General features: G+C 47.2%; 2 protein-coding genes across 2 annotated transcripts in view; both read left to right on the plus strand.

Moving 5' to 3' along the window:
• Positions 1–9,124, plus strand: part of PAK2 (p21 (RAC1) activated kinase 2) — a 41,895-nt gene extending 32,771 nt beyond the window's left edge. The window contains exons 12-15 of the mRNA XM_014870421.2: positions 1,228–1,327; positions 3,753–3,949; positions 4,598–4,735; positions 5,590–9,124. Coding sequence (XP_014725907.1) covers positions 1,228–1,327; positions 3,753–3,949; positions 4,598–4,735; positions 5,590–5,676 — 522 coding nt within the window. The 3' untranslated portion in view covers positions 5,677–9,124. The remainder of the gene's footprint in view (positions 1–1,227; positions 1,328–3,752; positions 3,950–4,597; positions 4,736–5,589) is intronic.
• Positions 9,125–9,261: 137 nt separating this feature from the next.
• Positions 9,262–16,741, plus strand: LOC106849667 (aquaporin-12-like). The gene is made up of 3 exons (XM_014870423.2): positions 9,262–14,369; positions 14,756–14,872; positions 15,762–16,741. The coding sequence occupies exons 1-3, from the start codon at positions 13,763–13,765 to the stop codon at positions 15,941–15,943; spliced, it is 906 nt and encodes a 301-aa protein (XP_014725909.1). The 5' UTR covers positions 9,262–13,762; the 3' UTR covers positions 15,944–16,741.

The raw sequence follows: 16,741 nt of genomic DNA on the forward strand, positions 1-16,741 counted from the left end.
AATAAAGATGAACTGAGTGCAGACTATCCCTTTCCCACTTTAGTCATTCCCATAGTGGCATCTGCAGTTCTGTGCCTGTTAAGTTTCTTTATGGATTTCTCAGAAAAATAATGCTCCAGAAGGCTGTAGTTGGAATAACTTGGAGGTTGCAGTAAGATTTCAAATGAAAGTGTTGAAAGCAGCACATATGACATCTTATCAGTGGTTTCTACCCTGAGCTAGTGCCAGTATCCAGCTCAGGCTTGATTTTATCGTGGCAGAAGGAGAATTGTGTTATCTGCTGTGCAGGAGAAAAGGAGGCTTTTAAAAAGCCCATCTGACTCCATCAGCATGACGAGTGTTTTGTGACTCACCCCAAGGGAGGGGAGGGAGAGCAAACTTGCCCAGTAACGTGTATGGACAGGGAATGGTTTCCAGAGAAACCAGAGCTGGAAGCACAGAACCAAAAGAATAACTATTTACTGTGACACTAATGAACTTTTCTGAGGAAGAAATCAAATACTGAACTATTGTACTTCATCAAATCCCTGCTGCCCAGTGTTTTAGATACATTTAGTTTTGCAAATCAGTGTCACTTTGCTAAAGCAAACCAGGATTAAAAAAAACCTCAGTGGGAACATCTGTGCCAAGCTGCAAATGGCAAATGTTCTGCTTGGATGGAAAGAGGAAAATCTGGCTTTTGTCCTTTTGCCTTTCATTCTCAAATAACAAAAGTAAATTTCATTATGGTTTTGGACAGAAACTTCGTGTGAAAGGTTTTCATCTGAAAACAATGCAAACCAGTATTAGTGCCTTTCAGAATGAAGATGTTTTACAGCCTCCACTGGAAAAGTTGTGTGTATGCTGGACATGAAGCCTCACCAGTTCCTCTTGGTGAGACCTCAGCCTGAAAAGCTCTCAATTAATCCTTTATGGATCCACTGCAGAATCTGTGGGATGTACCAAAATTAACATCAGGGATTTCTGAGAGCATCTTGGGTGATGAGAAGTTTAAAGGATGTATTTGTTAAGATAGGGAAACTCCATGGCGAAATGATTTTTGACCTCCTGAAATCTGGAGTGTATTTTTTTAGCCCAAGAGCTTCCTCTGCTGGTTATTTTCAATAATACCTTTCTGTTCCTGCACTCAGAGCTGGCTGAGGGTGTGAACATGGCTTTGAATTTGTGTTCTTGTACAGCAGTTCTGTTTCTGGATGCTCAATGTTGTTTTTTTTCTCTCCTATTCAGTGCTTGCAAGCTCTTGAGTTCCTCCATGCCAACCAGGTCATCCACAGGGACATAAAGAGTGACAATGTGCTGTTAGGAATGGATGGATCAGTTAAATTAAGTGAGTAGCAGACAATTGTTTCATGTTCTGTTTTCCCTTTTCCAGGAATCTCTGGCTCAGAGTATGTAAATCAGTAGGAGAACTGACAGGGAAATTGGAGGTGATTTTTATTGGCTATGAGTCATAGAAATCACTTCTGTTATAAAATCTGGATCAGACAGCAGGTGCTGATACTCTGAGGGCCCTCAGATTGGGGCTGTGAACGTGTTGACACAGAAGGATGTTGAAGCAAACCTGTGGCCCATGAATATGTTGGTAAATAGGAAGTAAGTGGCACAGACAGTGAAGCAAAATGGGAATGATTGCAAGAGCAAAGTTGCAGCAAACTGCAGTGGCTTTGTTAGGATGCCAGGACTTGCTATTAATGCTTTGCCCCATTGATGAAAAGGCCACTAACAAGGAAATTGGGGATTATTGGTCATTTATTGCAGTACCTTTTCTTGGACTGGTAGTGTAGCACTTTTATTAATATAGTGACAAAACAGACTACTGGCTTTTCAGGTAATGGTTATGCATGCATGGGCTCATACAATGAATCCTTTTCTGGTGTGTGTAAATAAAAATGATGTGAAAGCACTAATAGCTGTCATGACTGTTGAGAAAGAGGTGCATTATCTGCCTTATATGTAGGAAAGTACAAAGCATATAATAATCAGAGTTAAGGCAAAAAGGTGTGAAGCAAAAAGTTTTTAGTAGGAATTTGAAGTGCCATGAAAATGTGTCTTAGCAATATTCCTATTCTAGATGATTTGCAGTCTCATTTTATTTATGAGATGGAGTGTGAAGAAAGATTATGAGCAACCTGATTTGCATACCAGCATTGTTTGATACACTGCTTGCTTGTATAGGGAATTTTTTTTTTATGGATGTGATGTGTCTGTGCACAAGCTGTGGATTCAGAGGCTGAGGAGAAGTGGACGGTTAGAGCAGAGGATGTGGCTGAGAAGAGTTAGCTGGAGAAGAACCAAAATTGCAAAAGAGGTGTCAAAGCAAAGTGGCCAAAGGACAGAGTTAGCAGCTGAGTCAAAATCATCACCCCAGCAGATTGGGAGAGGATGAGGAGGAAGGAGACACAGGAGAAGACAGGAGTCAGCTGCAAAAATTCCCTGTATGAAGGAGAGGTGGTGTAATCAGTGCTGAACAAGCTCTTCTGGGGCTGGGTGATTATATTGCTTTAGCAAAAGTTGAGGGTGGGAGAAGCTGCACCTTCTTTTGGAGCTCTTCCCCTCTCTGAGGGAGTCTGGTGACAGGACAGGTGTCACCACTGCAGCTACACATGCTGCTGGTGGGTGAAACTGGATTCCTGCCTGTCTTCTTCCTCTCTGCTGGTGGTCTGGCTGGGAGGTCAGCAGAACACACTGCAGCTGCTTCCCTGGGCTGGTCATGGAAATGGGCTGTGTTGGGAGGTGACTGTGACCTTGATGAGGCCAAAAAGTGCAGGAGGAACTTGGTGACTCCTATAGGTTTGGTTTTTGGTTGGTTTTGGTTTTGTTTTGAGGCAACATTTTGACTGCCAGAGTGGGGTAGTTCTGTGTTAAATGATCTTGATACAACTTGGCACTTCCATGACTTGGCTCTTTCCTTAGCACTGCTTGGCATAACACTTCCAAAATCACCCTGGAATTTAAATTTCTCTCTCTCTTCTCTCCCTCTCTCTCTCTCTTTCTCTAACTTAGTGTCAATGATAAAGTAATATCTGTCTCCTGCCTTAACTGTGTTCTTATTGATGCTTTACATGCCTGGGAAGTGGGAGTGCTGCAGCTGGATAAAGTAACATGATGGGACATGCATTGCTGCTGCACCTGAAGGCTATAGGAATAGGTGACTTTTCTTGTTTTCTTGAGTGTGGTTGTTCTCTTTGGTAGTTACCTTGTGGAAAGGTTTGTTTGTCCAGGTTCCTGCTGCTGACTGGGGTAGCACTGCACTTCCCTGGAGCCTTGTTTCCATGTCTGTCAGCTGTAGTACCTGTTTAGATGGCCAAAGTGCTGTGAAATGTTGACCTCAGTAGCTGCACAAGTACAATCTGTTTAGCAGGGCAGAAGCCATGGATTGTGGATGGATTTCTTCTGATTCAGGCTGTGTAACACACCACATGCAGAACACTCTGCCTGTGTTCTGCCTGATTGCTTATTTTGGCTGTTACCATTCTAGAACTCTTGAAGGAAGGACTGGGCAAAACACCATTCTTCTGCAGGGTAATTCTTGTTTCCAGAGGACAAAACCCTAGTCTTCACTCCATGGAATTCTGCCCTGCTTAAGCACCTTCAGGTTTTGTATTTTCATTGCACGTTGGCTTTTTTAATACGGAGAAGAAACTGCCCCCAAATCCTTCTCAATGAAATGTATGTGTAGCAATAGAGAAGTCTCGGAAAACCACTTCTTGGGGTGCACCAGTTTAACCTCTTGAACTTCTGTTGTCCTGCAGCTGACTTTGGGTTCTGTGCCCAGATCACCCCTGAGCAGAGCAAGCGCAGCACCATGGTGGGGACCCCGTACTGGATGGCTCCTGAGGTGGTCACACGCAAAGCCTACGGCCCCAAAGTGGACATCTGGTCCCTGGGCATCATGGCCATTGAGATGGTGGAAGGAGAGCCCCCATACCTCAACGAGAACCCCCTGAGGGTAAGAAGCCCTGGTGTTGCTGGAACTGTATCAGTAATCGTTCATTAATTGCATCTGCATTAAAAAGAAAATGAAATTAAAAAGCCAGAGAGATTCAGCAGTACAAGAAAATTCCTCCAGAGGAAGAAAGCTGTCTTGAATTTGCAATCAGCCTTACCCTGACTCCCCATCCCTGTGCAAGGCCAGGTTGGATGGGGTTTGGAGCCACCTGGGTTAGTGGAAGGTGTCCCTGCTCAAGGCAGGGAGTGAAACAAGATGGGCTTTAAGGTCCATTTCAGCCTAAACCAGTCTGGGATTCTGTGATGGTGCTTAGAAGATTTGTCTGCCTGTAACTGAAACACAGGACTTTGACCTCAGGCCTCTGTGATAGTTTAGGGAAAGTAAACCCAAAATACTGCAGAAAGCACTGCTGTATCAGAAACTGATATTTTCTTTGCTAAGGTCAGTATTTGTTGCCTAAAGATTTTGAATATTTTGCTACTAGCAAGAATAGGTCATGACTGCCTACGCTTGTGGCATTTTTGCACTTCTAATCTCTCAAGTTGAGGAGGCTGCAGAGCTCTCTCATCAGAGGGCTTGCCATGAGGCAGGTCAGTTTGGCATCTTTTAGAGCTTGGCTTTTGTTATACCTTATTCTTCATTTTACAGGCTTTATATTTGATAGCAACTAATGGCACACCAGAACTCCAGAACCCCGAGAAACTGTCCCCAATATTCCGGGATTTCTTGAACCGATGTTTGGAGATGGATGTGGAGAAAAGAGGATCAGCCAAAGAATTGCTACAGGTGAGACTCCCCTCTTCTCACAGTGTGAGGTCCAGAGGGCAGAATCAAGTCAGCCTGTGATGAACAGCACCAGAGACTGGCAACTTTTCTTTTTTTTTTTTTTTTTTTCTTTAAGTTACTGTATCATAATCAGTGATTTCACTCAAGCATTCAGCAGTTTAGGAACTCCCTTCAGAAGGTGGCCATTGATAGGATTTTCATTGCTTTTCATGCTTCCACTTGCAAATGTCCCCCTCAGAACTCCTGATAAAATCATCTGCTGGTCTGACATCAGTGTTCAAGCCTTGAAAAGAAAAGTTTCCTTTCTCCCCCCAGGGTTCTGCCCTACGAGCTGAGAAGCTGGAGCAGTGTCCTTGCCATTGAGCCACCATTTCTCCTTTTAATTTTGATTTTAAAAACTTTCTGTGCACTACAAAAAGATGGTTTGTTAAATGAGATCTGCTTGTAGGCAGCATTGTGTGAAGGAGTGAGAGAATCACTGATGCCATTCCTGGGGAGAGCAAGGAGTAGCTCTGATGGTGTAGATGCTTTTCCAGTAAAGCCAGCTGCTGCTTCTTATCTTTCTCTGATTATTTCTTGTTTAGATCTTTGTTTTGCTCATTGCAAGTGCAGCTTAAATATTCACCTTTTCCAAAAACAGTGAGATGCTCCAGGAGAATCTCTGTTGGGCAAGGCAGTGTGATCCCAGCCAGCTTGGGATCTTTGTAACCATCAGGAGAAACACATGAAACAAGTCAGAGTTAAAATGCAGAATCATTGCTGCCTGGCTCCATGGAAACATGAATCCTGCTGGAAATTAAACCTTGAAAAGCCTGTCTTTCACTGATTCCTTGTGTTTGTGTCTTCCTTGGCAGCATCCCTTCTTGAAACTGGCCAAACCTCTGTCCAGCTTGACGCCACTGATCCTGGCAGCCAAAGAAGCAATGAAGAGTAACCGCTAACATCCTGCCACAGCCTTCTTCCTTTTTTTGTTTTGTTTGTACTTTACAAATCTTTATAATATATGAAATTGTTACACTTCACGGGGGGAGGGAAGGGGTTTTTGTGGGGGTGGGAAATGTCTGCAAAAGGGAAGAAACTCATCCAGAAGACACCCAAAATCCATTGTGGCGACTCTAGAGATCCCTGTTTGGGGTCCAGAAGGAATTGAGGGCTGAATTACTGGCCTTTGGGGTTTTTTTTTTAATTCTGATTTTTGTTTCCCAGACAGCCCAGAAATACCACTTGCTGTGCCCCGGGGCTTTAAGGGGTGTTAACGACTTCGCTGTAACAGCTCCCGTTGTACCCTCTGGGTACTTTCAATACTTGAATGACAGATTCAAGCTTTCAGAGAGCAGTACTAATTTTACCTGCTGATCTCTTTGACTCTCCTCTTCCTCCCCTCTACCTGCAATCCCTGTGGGAAGCTCCCAGTGACCAGATTCACAGCAGGTGTGGCGAATGTGAAGGTACATCTTGCCCCTCGTTTCTTTTTCGGATTAGCTGTTGCTGTACTGTAGAATCAACAACTCGGTTACTTAAGGAATCATAATGTATGGAAATGGTTTTCACTTTTAAAGAAGAATAAGGAGAGAGAGAGAGAGAGGGGGAAGAGAAGTATTCAGCTGTTTCTCATGCCTGTGCTCTGTGGACATTTTTTTTTAAATCAAAAATGTGGCCTCTTTGTAGAACTGTAATGATCGGTCAAGTCTTTGGATGTGGGTTATGGATGTGTAGGTTGGGGTCAGATACTTTATTTATGATCAAATGATCAGTTCTAGTCAGGGCAAGAAAAAATTCCAGCTGTCTTCCTGTCTGCTCTTTTTTCCCTGTTAGACTTGCTGGCCAGAAGCTTGAGGGATAACGTGCTTGGTGCAGTGGGTGGTTCACAAACATGTATCTGTGCTCTGACTTGGGCTTTGGAAGTTATGCTGGTGCCTTTGACTTTTTTTATTTTACATTTCCCTTCTTTGTATCAAATACATTTTTGTATATGTTGTAATTTCCCCCCTCTTCCCCCTGCCAAGCAAATAATGCATCAACCTATGGAGTTGTCAGAGTTTAAAGTATTAGAGCTATTTTTTTTCCAGTTTTGTATGTGCTCCATTTGTACTAATGAAACCAGAAGAACAAATAACCAGATCTGAGGACACTGACGATACAGGATTTTTGGAAACATGATCTGAACAGATGATATTGAACACCTGGAGATGCCAAAGCTGTGAGATGAAGCAGAGGGGAAGCAGTGCTGTCAGACCATCATGGGGCCTGTTGGACTGGCTGGTGCCACTCTGATCCTTGTCACCTGCTAGCCAGGATGGCTGCAGTCAACCCTTCAACACCACAAAAAGTGCCTCCTTCTGAAGGACAGAGACAGCCTGAGCAGTTGAGTTCTTGGAGTGTTGCCAGGGTTGAGTTTAGCAGAGCCTGTGCCCCCTTCTAATGCTACAGTCTGTGCATTTCAACCTCCCCAAGTGTTTAAGGAAGAGCCAAGTAGTACCAATGTGCCAAATGAGTCTGTGAAAGAAAAAACCATGACTTCAGTGTGATTGTATTGCATTCCCAGTGGGGCAGGGCCTGGGACAGACAGAGCTATGGTTGGGTGTGGATGGAGGACCCTGAATAAAAATTTTTGCACTCTTTTCCAAACACTGCTGGCAGGGGATAGAAGTCATTTTCAGAGAATTTCAGTACCTAAATAGAGAGAATGGCATTTTGGGGACTGGTAGCCAAGATATGACAAAACAAACTTCCAGGACAGCAGAAGCAGTTTGGGGTGATGGTGGAGGAGGAGCAGGGCTGGAGTCTCACAGCTCCTGGGGCCTTGTTGGGCCCCAGGTTCTGCTTGTGTTCTGCTCTTGTGTGGTAGTTAAAATCTGTGTTGGGTTAATTATCTTAACTGCTCCTCACAGGGTGAATCTCTCTAGCTGTAAGTGTGAGAACAGTTATGCCTTTAAATTTTAAATTCAAGGAAGTGTCTCATGCCAGGTAAGGAAATCCAAGTGCATTTGCCTGGAAAAAGGTTTATTATGAGCCATGGACACTGTAATCACCCTGGTTTGAGTGTGTCCTGGCTCCCTGATCAATGGAGCAGTGAGGAGGCTTGGCTGAGGAAAAAACCTGTTGTACCAGTGGTTCCCTCTTTGTCCATTGCTGGCAATGGACTTGGTGAAACTCCTTGTGCCAGAGTTAAACTGGGAGCTTTTCTTTCTTTCATCTTTTTGTTTTGTTGTTTTTTTTTTTTTTTTTTTTTTTTTTTAATGGCACAATCTAGATAAATTTAGCTTTTTTAAATAGAAAACAGGAAATCATAAGTAATTTTAACTTATTAGTTTACTTTTATTGGTGAATGAGAACGGTTTAAAACATATGTTGCCAAATTTGTCCAATTTAGCCTGCTTAGGAGACGATTTCTGAAGATTCAGCCATCCTAATGCACAAAACTTGGCCCAATCCCAAATTCCCAAACTGTGTGTGTGTGACCTGGGACGGTGTTCAGGTGCCAGCATCTCCCTGGCCCCATGCAGCAGCAGTTCTGTGCTGAGGTTTCCATGGGGATCAGAGGTGGGGCTGGCAGGAGAGGAGAGCCAGGAGAAGGTTTTTGTGTCTGGAGGGTCAGACATTGCTTTTCTGAAGGTGTCTGCAAGGTGAGAAGCTCCAAGGTGTGAGTTTTCCCTTTTCCCTGGTGGGAGCAGAGCAGAGTCCTTGAGTGGCTGCAGGGCTGTCAGCTCTGCTGGGGCACTGGGGCAGGTGGAGACCAGCCAGAGCTGGAGGAGATGATGGGAAGGGATGAGTTGCATCCAAATGTGGGGATCCCCATGCGTCCCTCTTGGGTGCCCACCCAAGATGCTGAGTGGGGATCAGATGTGCACACAGTCCCTGTGAAGTGTTGGCAGCTTGTGGCTGAGGTGTGAGAGTGCAGGGAGTGTGAGATTCCTGGGATGTTGTTACCACAGAACAAACCAGAGTTCTTATTAAAAACAACCTGGGAATGAGCACTCTGCCTTGCCTTAGGTTAATGAGATTAATTGGAGCCTTCCCCCCTGGCTCTCTGTGCAGGGAGGTGCAAAGGTTTGGCTTCAGCAGATGGGTCCCGTTGTCAGAGGGGTGGGGAGGGAGCAAAAACGTGATTAAGGGTCTCTCCAGCTGGAATTGAGTCAATAAATCTCTCTGGTCTGTTTTTCCCTCTGTTCCTTATGCTCTTGATGGGAATGGAAGTAGGTGCAAGCTTTCTTTTTATTTTTTTAACTGTCTTCAGATGTTAATGTTGCCTTTTGTGTAATTTAATCCCATTATGTTATTTAATTGTTACTGCAATATTAACTACTGTATTTGTTGACTTTGTTTAATAACTGTTCTTTCAGGGCTAGAAATAAACTTTTAAAAAACCTTTGGGGTTTTTCCCCCTTTTCCCTGTCCAGAGTTTCTATCTTTGATGACAAGAGTATCTGGAAGAGTTCATGTGTTGGTGTTTTACTGAGATTAACAGAATGGATTTGTAACTAAGCTTCTTATGAATGCCTTAATGATGGTGGATATAATTTTATGCTATACCAGCCTCTTTCTTTTAAAGTTTTATTACTCATTGGTGTCAGTACCAGCCTTGGGATCACCACAAGCTTTCCTTGCTGCCATGTGCTGCTGGCTGTGCCTCCCAGAAAAACTCTGGATCGCTGATGGGAGGAGAGCAGCTCCAAAACACCCTTTTCACCCTCTGTGGAAGAGATCCCTCACCCTCCATGCAAAAGGAGCAAAGCAAACACCAGCCTGGCCCGTCCCAGCTGCATCTTCCCCTCTCTGTTCACCAGTGCTGGGGAGGGAATGATGGGCCCAGTGACCTCTGGTGATGGTTCTGGAGCTTTTCCCAACAGCTCTGCTTTGTTGCACCATGGGTACCCTCCAGTATCCTGCTTACAAACGTTATGGCACAGGATCCATGGGAATTGAGCTGTCCTGCTGCCTGCTGGGAAGATTTGGCTCCTGGGTTTGCTGATCAGCGTTGGACCGTGGGAGTGAGGGCACTGGGTGCCCACAGCTCTTGGAGCACTTGGGATGAGATCCATGGTGCCTCTAAGGCTGCAGAGAGACACTTCTGTTTTCCACTGGATCTACAAAAAGGCTGTGGGATGTTGGCCTGCCAGTCCAGCCAAAGCCAAGGACAAGGAGGGATTTACTTTGGAGTTGAGTCCGGGTCAGTTGGCTCGGGATGAAGTTCCTGCCTCATTTGTGAGTGGTGAGGACTTGGCGTGTCCTGTGTTTCCAGTGTGTTACTGGGAAATGGGCTCTTCCCCTTTCTTGCATGTTCCACAAACTTTGCTTGTACGCTGACAGAGGGAAATGAAGAAATCACTCATCTCCAGCAGCTGCTTCACCCAGACATGACAGTGTTGGTTTGCTCAGAGCCTGTCTCTTCAGGGTTATCAATTTGATGTAGTAACTTTGTCTTTCTATATGACCGACTCTTTGTGCATTTAAACTGGTGTTCTCTAACACTGCATGTAAGGGATTTGGCATTTAATTTCTGGGGGAAAAGCAGACAGGAGGAGAAGGTGCTTGGTGGAACTCAGGACTGTCTGGATTTTGATACTTGAAGGAGAGCAGGGCTTTGGCTGATTTTGGCTTGCATGGCTGAAAAGTTCAAGTCCTTGGTAAATCCTCCTAAGTCTTGTGTGAACTTGCTTATCCCTGCCTGAGACTAAACCCAAGAGCAGCTCCATTTTTTGACATCAGCTTATTCAAGATTGGGTATTTAAAACATAGTTCTTCAAGGTAGTACATTTGGGGGCAGCAGTTTCTCCCTTTCAGGGCTGCTGTTTGGCTGCAGTGAGTTACTGCAAAGCTGAGCACAAGTGTTTGGACTGCAGCAGGAGCACGCTGGTTAAAAGCAGGGTGGGTGACAAGTGAGGATCCTCATTAGCAGCATTTTCACTGTGGTGCCTGAAGAGCATTGCTGGGTTCCAGTGCAGTGCCCATGGCTCCTGTGCTGGAGCACAGTGCTGTCCCAGAGATTTGTACAGCTGCATTTCCCCCCCCCGTTTTTAATAGAACTTGCATTTTGCTCTCAAGATTATTTTTAATAAAAACAGCTGTCCTCAGTCATGTGAGAAAGAAACGTGCAAGTTTGCTGAGCTCAGCCAAACTCTGGCTGTTGCTCTCCAGATGTGTGGAGGAAGCAGGTTCTTCTAAGAGCTGATTTCCCTGCTTTGAATCCAACCTAAGGAGGGATTTCTTTTCCTTAAAGGAGGGAAATACCACCAAGTGAGAAAGATGACTTTGTGTGACTTCTCTACCTGCAGCCTGGCAGGAGGGAGCAGGGCAGCACTGACACAGCTCATCATGCTTTTCCCAGCTCGTGTCTGCAGTGGGAATGTCCTCCAGCACATCATCATTTGAATCAGTAAGGTTGGAAAAGAACTTTAAGATCATCAAGTCAAATCCATCAAGCTTTCAAATCCCCATTGACCTGAGTGTTGGAACAGCCCATAGGGACCCATGTTTTTTAAATGGGATTTTCCCAGTGGGAAGTTAGGGGTGGCTCATTCTCTTTCAGGGACTTAACAGGCCCCAGACTTCTGCTTTGGAGCTGTGCTGTGTCAGTGCAGAGGAGGGAAGAGCAGACAGATGTCAATGCACAGGCTGTACATCCTGGTGTTTCCTGGAGGGCTCCTGAGTGATTCCAGCTTGGCACAACTGTGGATCAATGGTGAGGACACTGCTGGGACTCAGGGCAGCTCCTTGGAATGGTCTGGAGGGGAGACGTGCCCACACCATGTGCAGGGCTGACTTTCCTCAGGACCGATGTCTTCCGGAATTCTTGACATTTCTAGAGCCAAGGATGACCCATCTTTGTTACTTTTTCCTCTCAGTGAATGCTTATTCTAAGGATTTGGGTCTTTTCACAAAGCACAATTAACTCTTGGGATCTCCTGGAGCCCTTTTCCCTGCCTGACCATGAAGGGAAACCTGCCCCAGGTTCCTGCTGCCTTGTCACAGCAGCTGGGAACATGTGGCTGCTCCTGGAAAGCTCTAATCCACCCCCTGCCCAGTGAAACTTCCCTTAAATAACCTTAGAACTCTTTTTTTTTTCCCCTGTAGCTGTTGCCTCTCGTGACCCTTCAGTGTTTTTGGGGAGTGTTTATTTTGCTGAACTCTGGAAGTGCCAACTTTTTCCTGTCCCATGGCTAAAACCCCCTCCCTCCCCCCCCTTAAATATCTGCATTTTAGGCCCTGAAAGCAAATTTGGTGTAGAAAGACACTAATGTTCCAGCTACAGAAAAGGGGTTTTCAGTGGGTATATTGGAATTTTTAGATGGTATCCTGTAGTTATCCTTGCAATCAACAGCTCCCAGCTCCTCTCTCCAGTCTGGGTTAAAAGTCCCACAAGTACAGGATGTGCCATGGGCAGAATTACAAGCAATGGGTGGGAAATAGTTTTAAAACCTTGGAATGGTTATTTCCTAAGGCCCAACTCTTACAATGATTGAAAAGAAGGGGAAAATCTATTTCTGGGGGAAGGAAAATATGCTGGAATTTCTTTCCCATTTTTACCAGTCTATGTCCCATAATCTGGTGGTTTTCTTCCAGGGACTGGATTCAGGCTGTGTCACTGGGTCCTTGTGAGGTTTTGTTTCTAAAGAGAAAACTCAGCTGGTTTCTCTACTCCTGAGAAACACAGGAGGAGGGGAGGTGGAAAGAATTGAGTTGGATTGTGATGTTAAGTATTTATTTTATGGTTGGTTCTGCAGTGATGAGTAGCTTTGACCAGCAGTTTGTTGCTGCCAGAGGTCAATTTTCTTGAGGGCAAAATTACTAATTTATGAGACTCTTAAAGAATATTTCACCTTCTATTATTCAGGCAAAGTAATTTATTCATTTGAGGTGAAAGATGGGTGCTTGTCTTGTCATCTGGAGGGCGAATTGGGGTAAAAAGACTTGAACTGGGGGAAGTTCTGAGGCAGGCTGACCAAAAGCTGGGCAGTTTTTGGGGTGGAGGAGAGGAGGGTTTGGATGATGGGGGGTGGCAGCGTGGTCCCTCTCCTTGCCCAGACTTCCCATGGGTTCCAAAGCAAGGGCTGTGAGCAGTGATGCCAGGGACCCTTCCCAAAATCACTGCTGGGTGGGCACTTGGGGATAGGAAGGAGTGGGAAGATGAAAGGAGGAGGGTGGTGCAGGGGGGATGCTGAGCTGTGTCTTCACAAGCATCCCCACAATGAAATGTTTCTGCTGTCAAAGCTGCTGAGGGAGAGGCTCCAGTGCATTCAGAGCATCTGCTCCTGCTTTCCATGGCTTGGGCTGCACTGCTGGAGCCACCTTGCACTGCATGAAAAGCCTCATTGCTGCTCCACTGTGCTTCAGACCTGGGTTTGCTGGTAATTTATTTTATAAATGACACAGGGGGAATAAAATGGCCCAAATGAAAGCTGTTGGCTCTTTGTGTGTGACAGGGCAGTGAGAGGAGCTGGGTCCCCTGCCAGCACTGCCTGCCCTGGGCGTGCTGGAGAGCCTGTAGGGATGGCAAAAGTGGGCTCAGGGTGGTGGCACTTGTGCTGCACATCAGGGAAATGACCCAGAAGCCACATCAAATATTGTTTACCATGGGATCCCAGAATGGTTTGGGTTGGAAGGGGCCCTAAACCCATTTCTTTCTACCCCCTCCATGGGCCAGGGACACCTTCCACTATCCCAGCTTGCTCCAAGCCCTGTCCAGCCTGGCCTTGGACACTTCCAGGGATGGGGCAGCCACAGGCATTGGAGCCAAGCAGAAAGAAAATGAAGTTTTTGTTCCTTCTGGAAGAGCTGTGTGGGCTCTCAGGTGTGAATGCCAGGGCTGGGGGCTCAGTGCCTGGTGGAGATACCACCAGGATTTGCTGGGACAAACAACTTGGTGGCTGCTCCAGCTGCTGGGAGTCCCTGTGGCACTGGCATTGCCCCACGGGGGCCACACGTGTGGCCTTTCCCAGGCCTGTCAGGCTGTGCCACGTTTGCTTTTGCTTGCCTTTATAAAGAGAAGGTGCAGGAGCTTCCTCTGCCCCCGGCACAGCCTTCGCTATGGATGGCTTGAATGTCTCCATTGCTTTTTTCTTCCTGGTGGTTGGGGTGTGCCAGGTGCTCAGGTGGCTTTCCAGGAGGCTGCTGTCCCCTGGAACACATGGCTGCCTTGCCAGGGAATTTGCTGGCTCGTTCCAGTTGTGCACGAGCTGCCTGGAGCTGAGGATGCTGATGGACATCGGCCCCTGGAGTGGCGGCTTTGGCCTGGACGTGGTCCTGACCCTCCTCTTCCTCCTCTCCGCTGCCCACGGCGCCTCTTCTGACGGAGCCTCCGCCAACCCCACGGTGTCCCTGCAGGAGTTCCTGCTCCTCGAGGCCAGCCTGGCGGTCACAGTGGCCAAGCTGCTGGCCCAGGGTGTGGGTGCAGGGGCGGGCTGGGCTGTCACCCGGCTCTTCTGGTCCTGGGAGCTGACACAGCTCCACTTCATCCAGAACCTGATCGCGCCCGAGTGCAGCTCCTCCATCCGCGCCTCCCTGCCCCACGCTGCCTTTGTGGAAGGCTCCTGCTCCTTCCTCTTCCACCTTGTGCTCCTCAAGGTGAGGCAGAGTCACCCCCTGTGCCGGGTCCCTGTGCTGGCAGCGACTGTCACCTTCCTGACCTACACAGGTGAGCAGCACTGGCGTTCCTGAGTCATTTCATCCTCGTCTGTGGGGGAGGAACAGCCCCCTGGTTTCCATCTTCCAGGACTGGAGAGCTAGGGATTAGCAAGGTAACGACGAGGAAGGTGTTCGTTTGCTATTATTCTGGGGAATATTCATTTTGGGGTGAAGATGGCAGTTTGGGGTGTCTGTGCTGCAGGTGAATGTTGGCTCACAGCCATAGCTCCAGACTGGGGTCACTTCCCTGGAACATCCCCTACTGCAATCTGAGCTTCAGGGTGACAAGGGTGGGGTTTCCCCAGGCCAGGGAGGCAGGCAGGAAGGGTCACAGCTCTCTGTCAGTGTTCCAGAGGATGCCGTGGGACACTTGGCCACGTTTCTCTTCCCACACAGCTGGACCATTCACGGGAGCCTTCTTCAACCCTGCCCTGGCCACAGCCACCACTTTCCAGTGCTCGGGGAGCAGCTTCTGGGATTACATCCAGGTTTACTGGCTGGGACCCCTCGCAGGTGAGACCTTCCCAGGGGGCAGGAGCTCACATGGGGCAAGGCAGAAGTGCTCAGTGAACATAAACTATTCTGAATTCGGGCTTGCCTGTGGCAAGTGTTATTTTTCATCCTGCCTTTGTTGTTTCTGGGGTCATCTCCTTGCTATTCAATTTTTTTAAAAATCCAACTTCTGCACAGTAAGAGGGCAGAAATCTCCCTGAAGCCAAAGTCTGGGGGAGGTTTAGTGAAGGTGTTTTAGGGCAGTGAAAGGCTGAGCTGTGCTTTGGGGTTGTCCTCAGCTCCAGGATGGTCATGGGGAGCTGGATGAGTGCTGAGAGTGGACACAAATCCCTGACTGGAGGGTGGAGCCAGGAGGGAGTTGGGCTCTGCTCCCAGATAACAGTGATGGGACGAGAGGAAACAGCCTCAAGGTGCCCCAGGGGAAGTTTAGGTTGGATATTGGGAAAATCTGTTCCCTGAAGGGCGGTCAGGCACTGACACGCTCAGCTGAAGGCAGTGCTGGGGACACCATCCCTGCAGGGATTTAAAAGCCACGTGGATGTGGAACTCAGGTCATGGCCAGTGGTGACCTTGGCAGCACTGAGGGGATGGTTGGACTTGATGGGCTCAGAGAACTTTTCCAACCTTAATGATTCTCTGCCACAAAACCACTGGGGTGCTTTATGGGTCAAAACAAGCATTGTTTATTATGTTATGTTATTTACAGTGGTAAATTCTCCTTAAAGCAGTACAGCAAGGCTCCCTCAGGTCTCAGTGGGGACTTCAGTGGTGCTGTGCTGCCTTTTGGTCGCGGTGGAGGTTGTGACAAGGATCCCGAAGCGCTGCTGAGCTGTGGGGAGGGTGGAGATGCTGGACACGGCGCTCAGCAGGGTCTGTGCTCTCATTGCAGGGATGCTCGCTGCCCTCCTGCTGTTCCAGGGCAACATCCCACGCCTCTTCCAGAAAAACCTCCTCTACAGCCAGAAGAGCAAATACAGGGTGCCCAAGGCAAAGGTGACAGCAGAGCTGGAGGGTGACAAACCACAGAGGAAGAGGAAGGGGGGGAAGAGCAACTCAGAGCCCCGTGCCTGAGGCCAGGGGTCCTGGCAGCCCTTTTCCTGGGAAAGGGTTTCCCAGTGTGGAGGATTTTGCTGTGCTCCTTCAGCCCTTAAAGCATCACAAAGGAATCTTTGCAGGCTCTTGAGCCCCTGAGCTCCTTTGGGAATTGCTTTGAAAGCCGCCCTGGAGAGCCTGAAAAGTTTGAAGCCCACACTGCTGCCTCAGAGAGAAAACACTGAACGCTTTTGCATAAATTGCTGGTTGTCTTATACTGCCAGGAATCTTCGGGAAAGTTGGGACCATTCCATGGGCAGGCTTGAGCAACTCGGGGTTATTGCATCGTGCAGTGCCTGCAATAACCCCACTGGGTCTCTTGCAGCTGTAAAAACAAAATATAAGCCAGTAACTGCCTTGGACACTTGGGATAGGGAGGAAACAGGCTTTGATCTTTCGAGTCATCAATGGATGCTGGTTAAAAATTGGTGGGTTTTGAGTTAAAGTTGACCTGAAGTCCTTGAGTTGCACAGGCTGAACCTGGCAAGTCTTGGAGAGGAATTAAAAATGCTCCAAGGCAAGAGAGTTCACTGGCCACAGGAGACCCTGCTCCTCTGGGGCTGTGCTTAGCCTGGGTGTTGGTGCTGTAAAACATCAATAAATGGTGCACAAAGGGTCTGTGGTTAGAACAAAAAAAAAGAAAAAAGGAGACCCAGGCAGCTGCTGTGGTTGAGCAAGTGCATCCCTGGGCTCTGCTCCGTGTCTATGTGAAATACTCCTAACTATAAAATTACAGTTTGTGGAGAAAAATAATAAAAATAAATGCTCTGTTTGGCA

Source organism: Sturnus vulgaris, chromosome 10 (assembly GCF_052056855.1).
Source record: "Sturnus vulgaris isolate bStuVul1 chromosome 10, bStuVul1.hap1, whole genome shotgun sequence".
NCBI lineage: Eukaryota > Metazoa > Chordata > Aves > Passeriformes > Sturnidae > Sturnus > Sturnus vulgaris.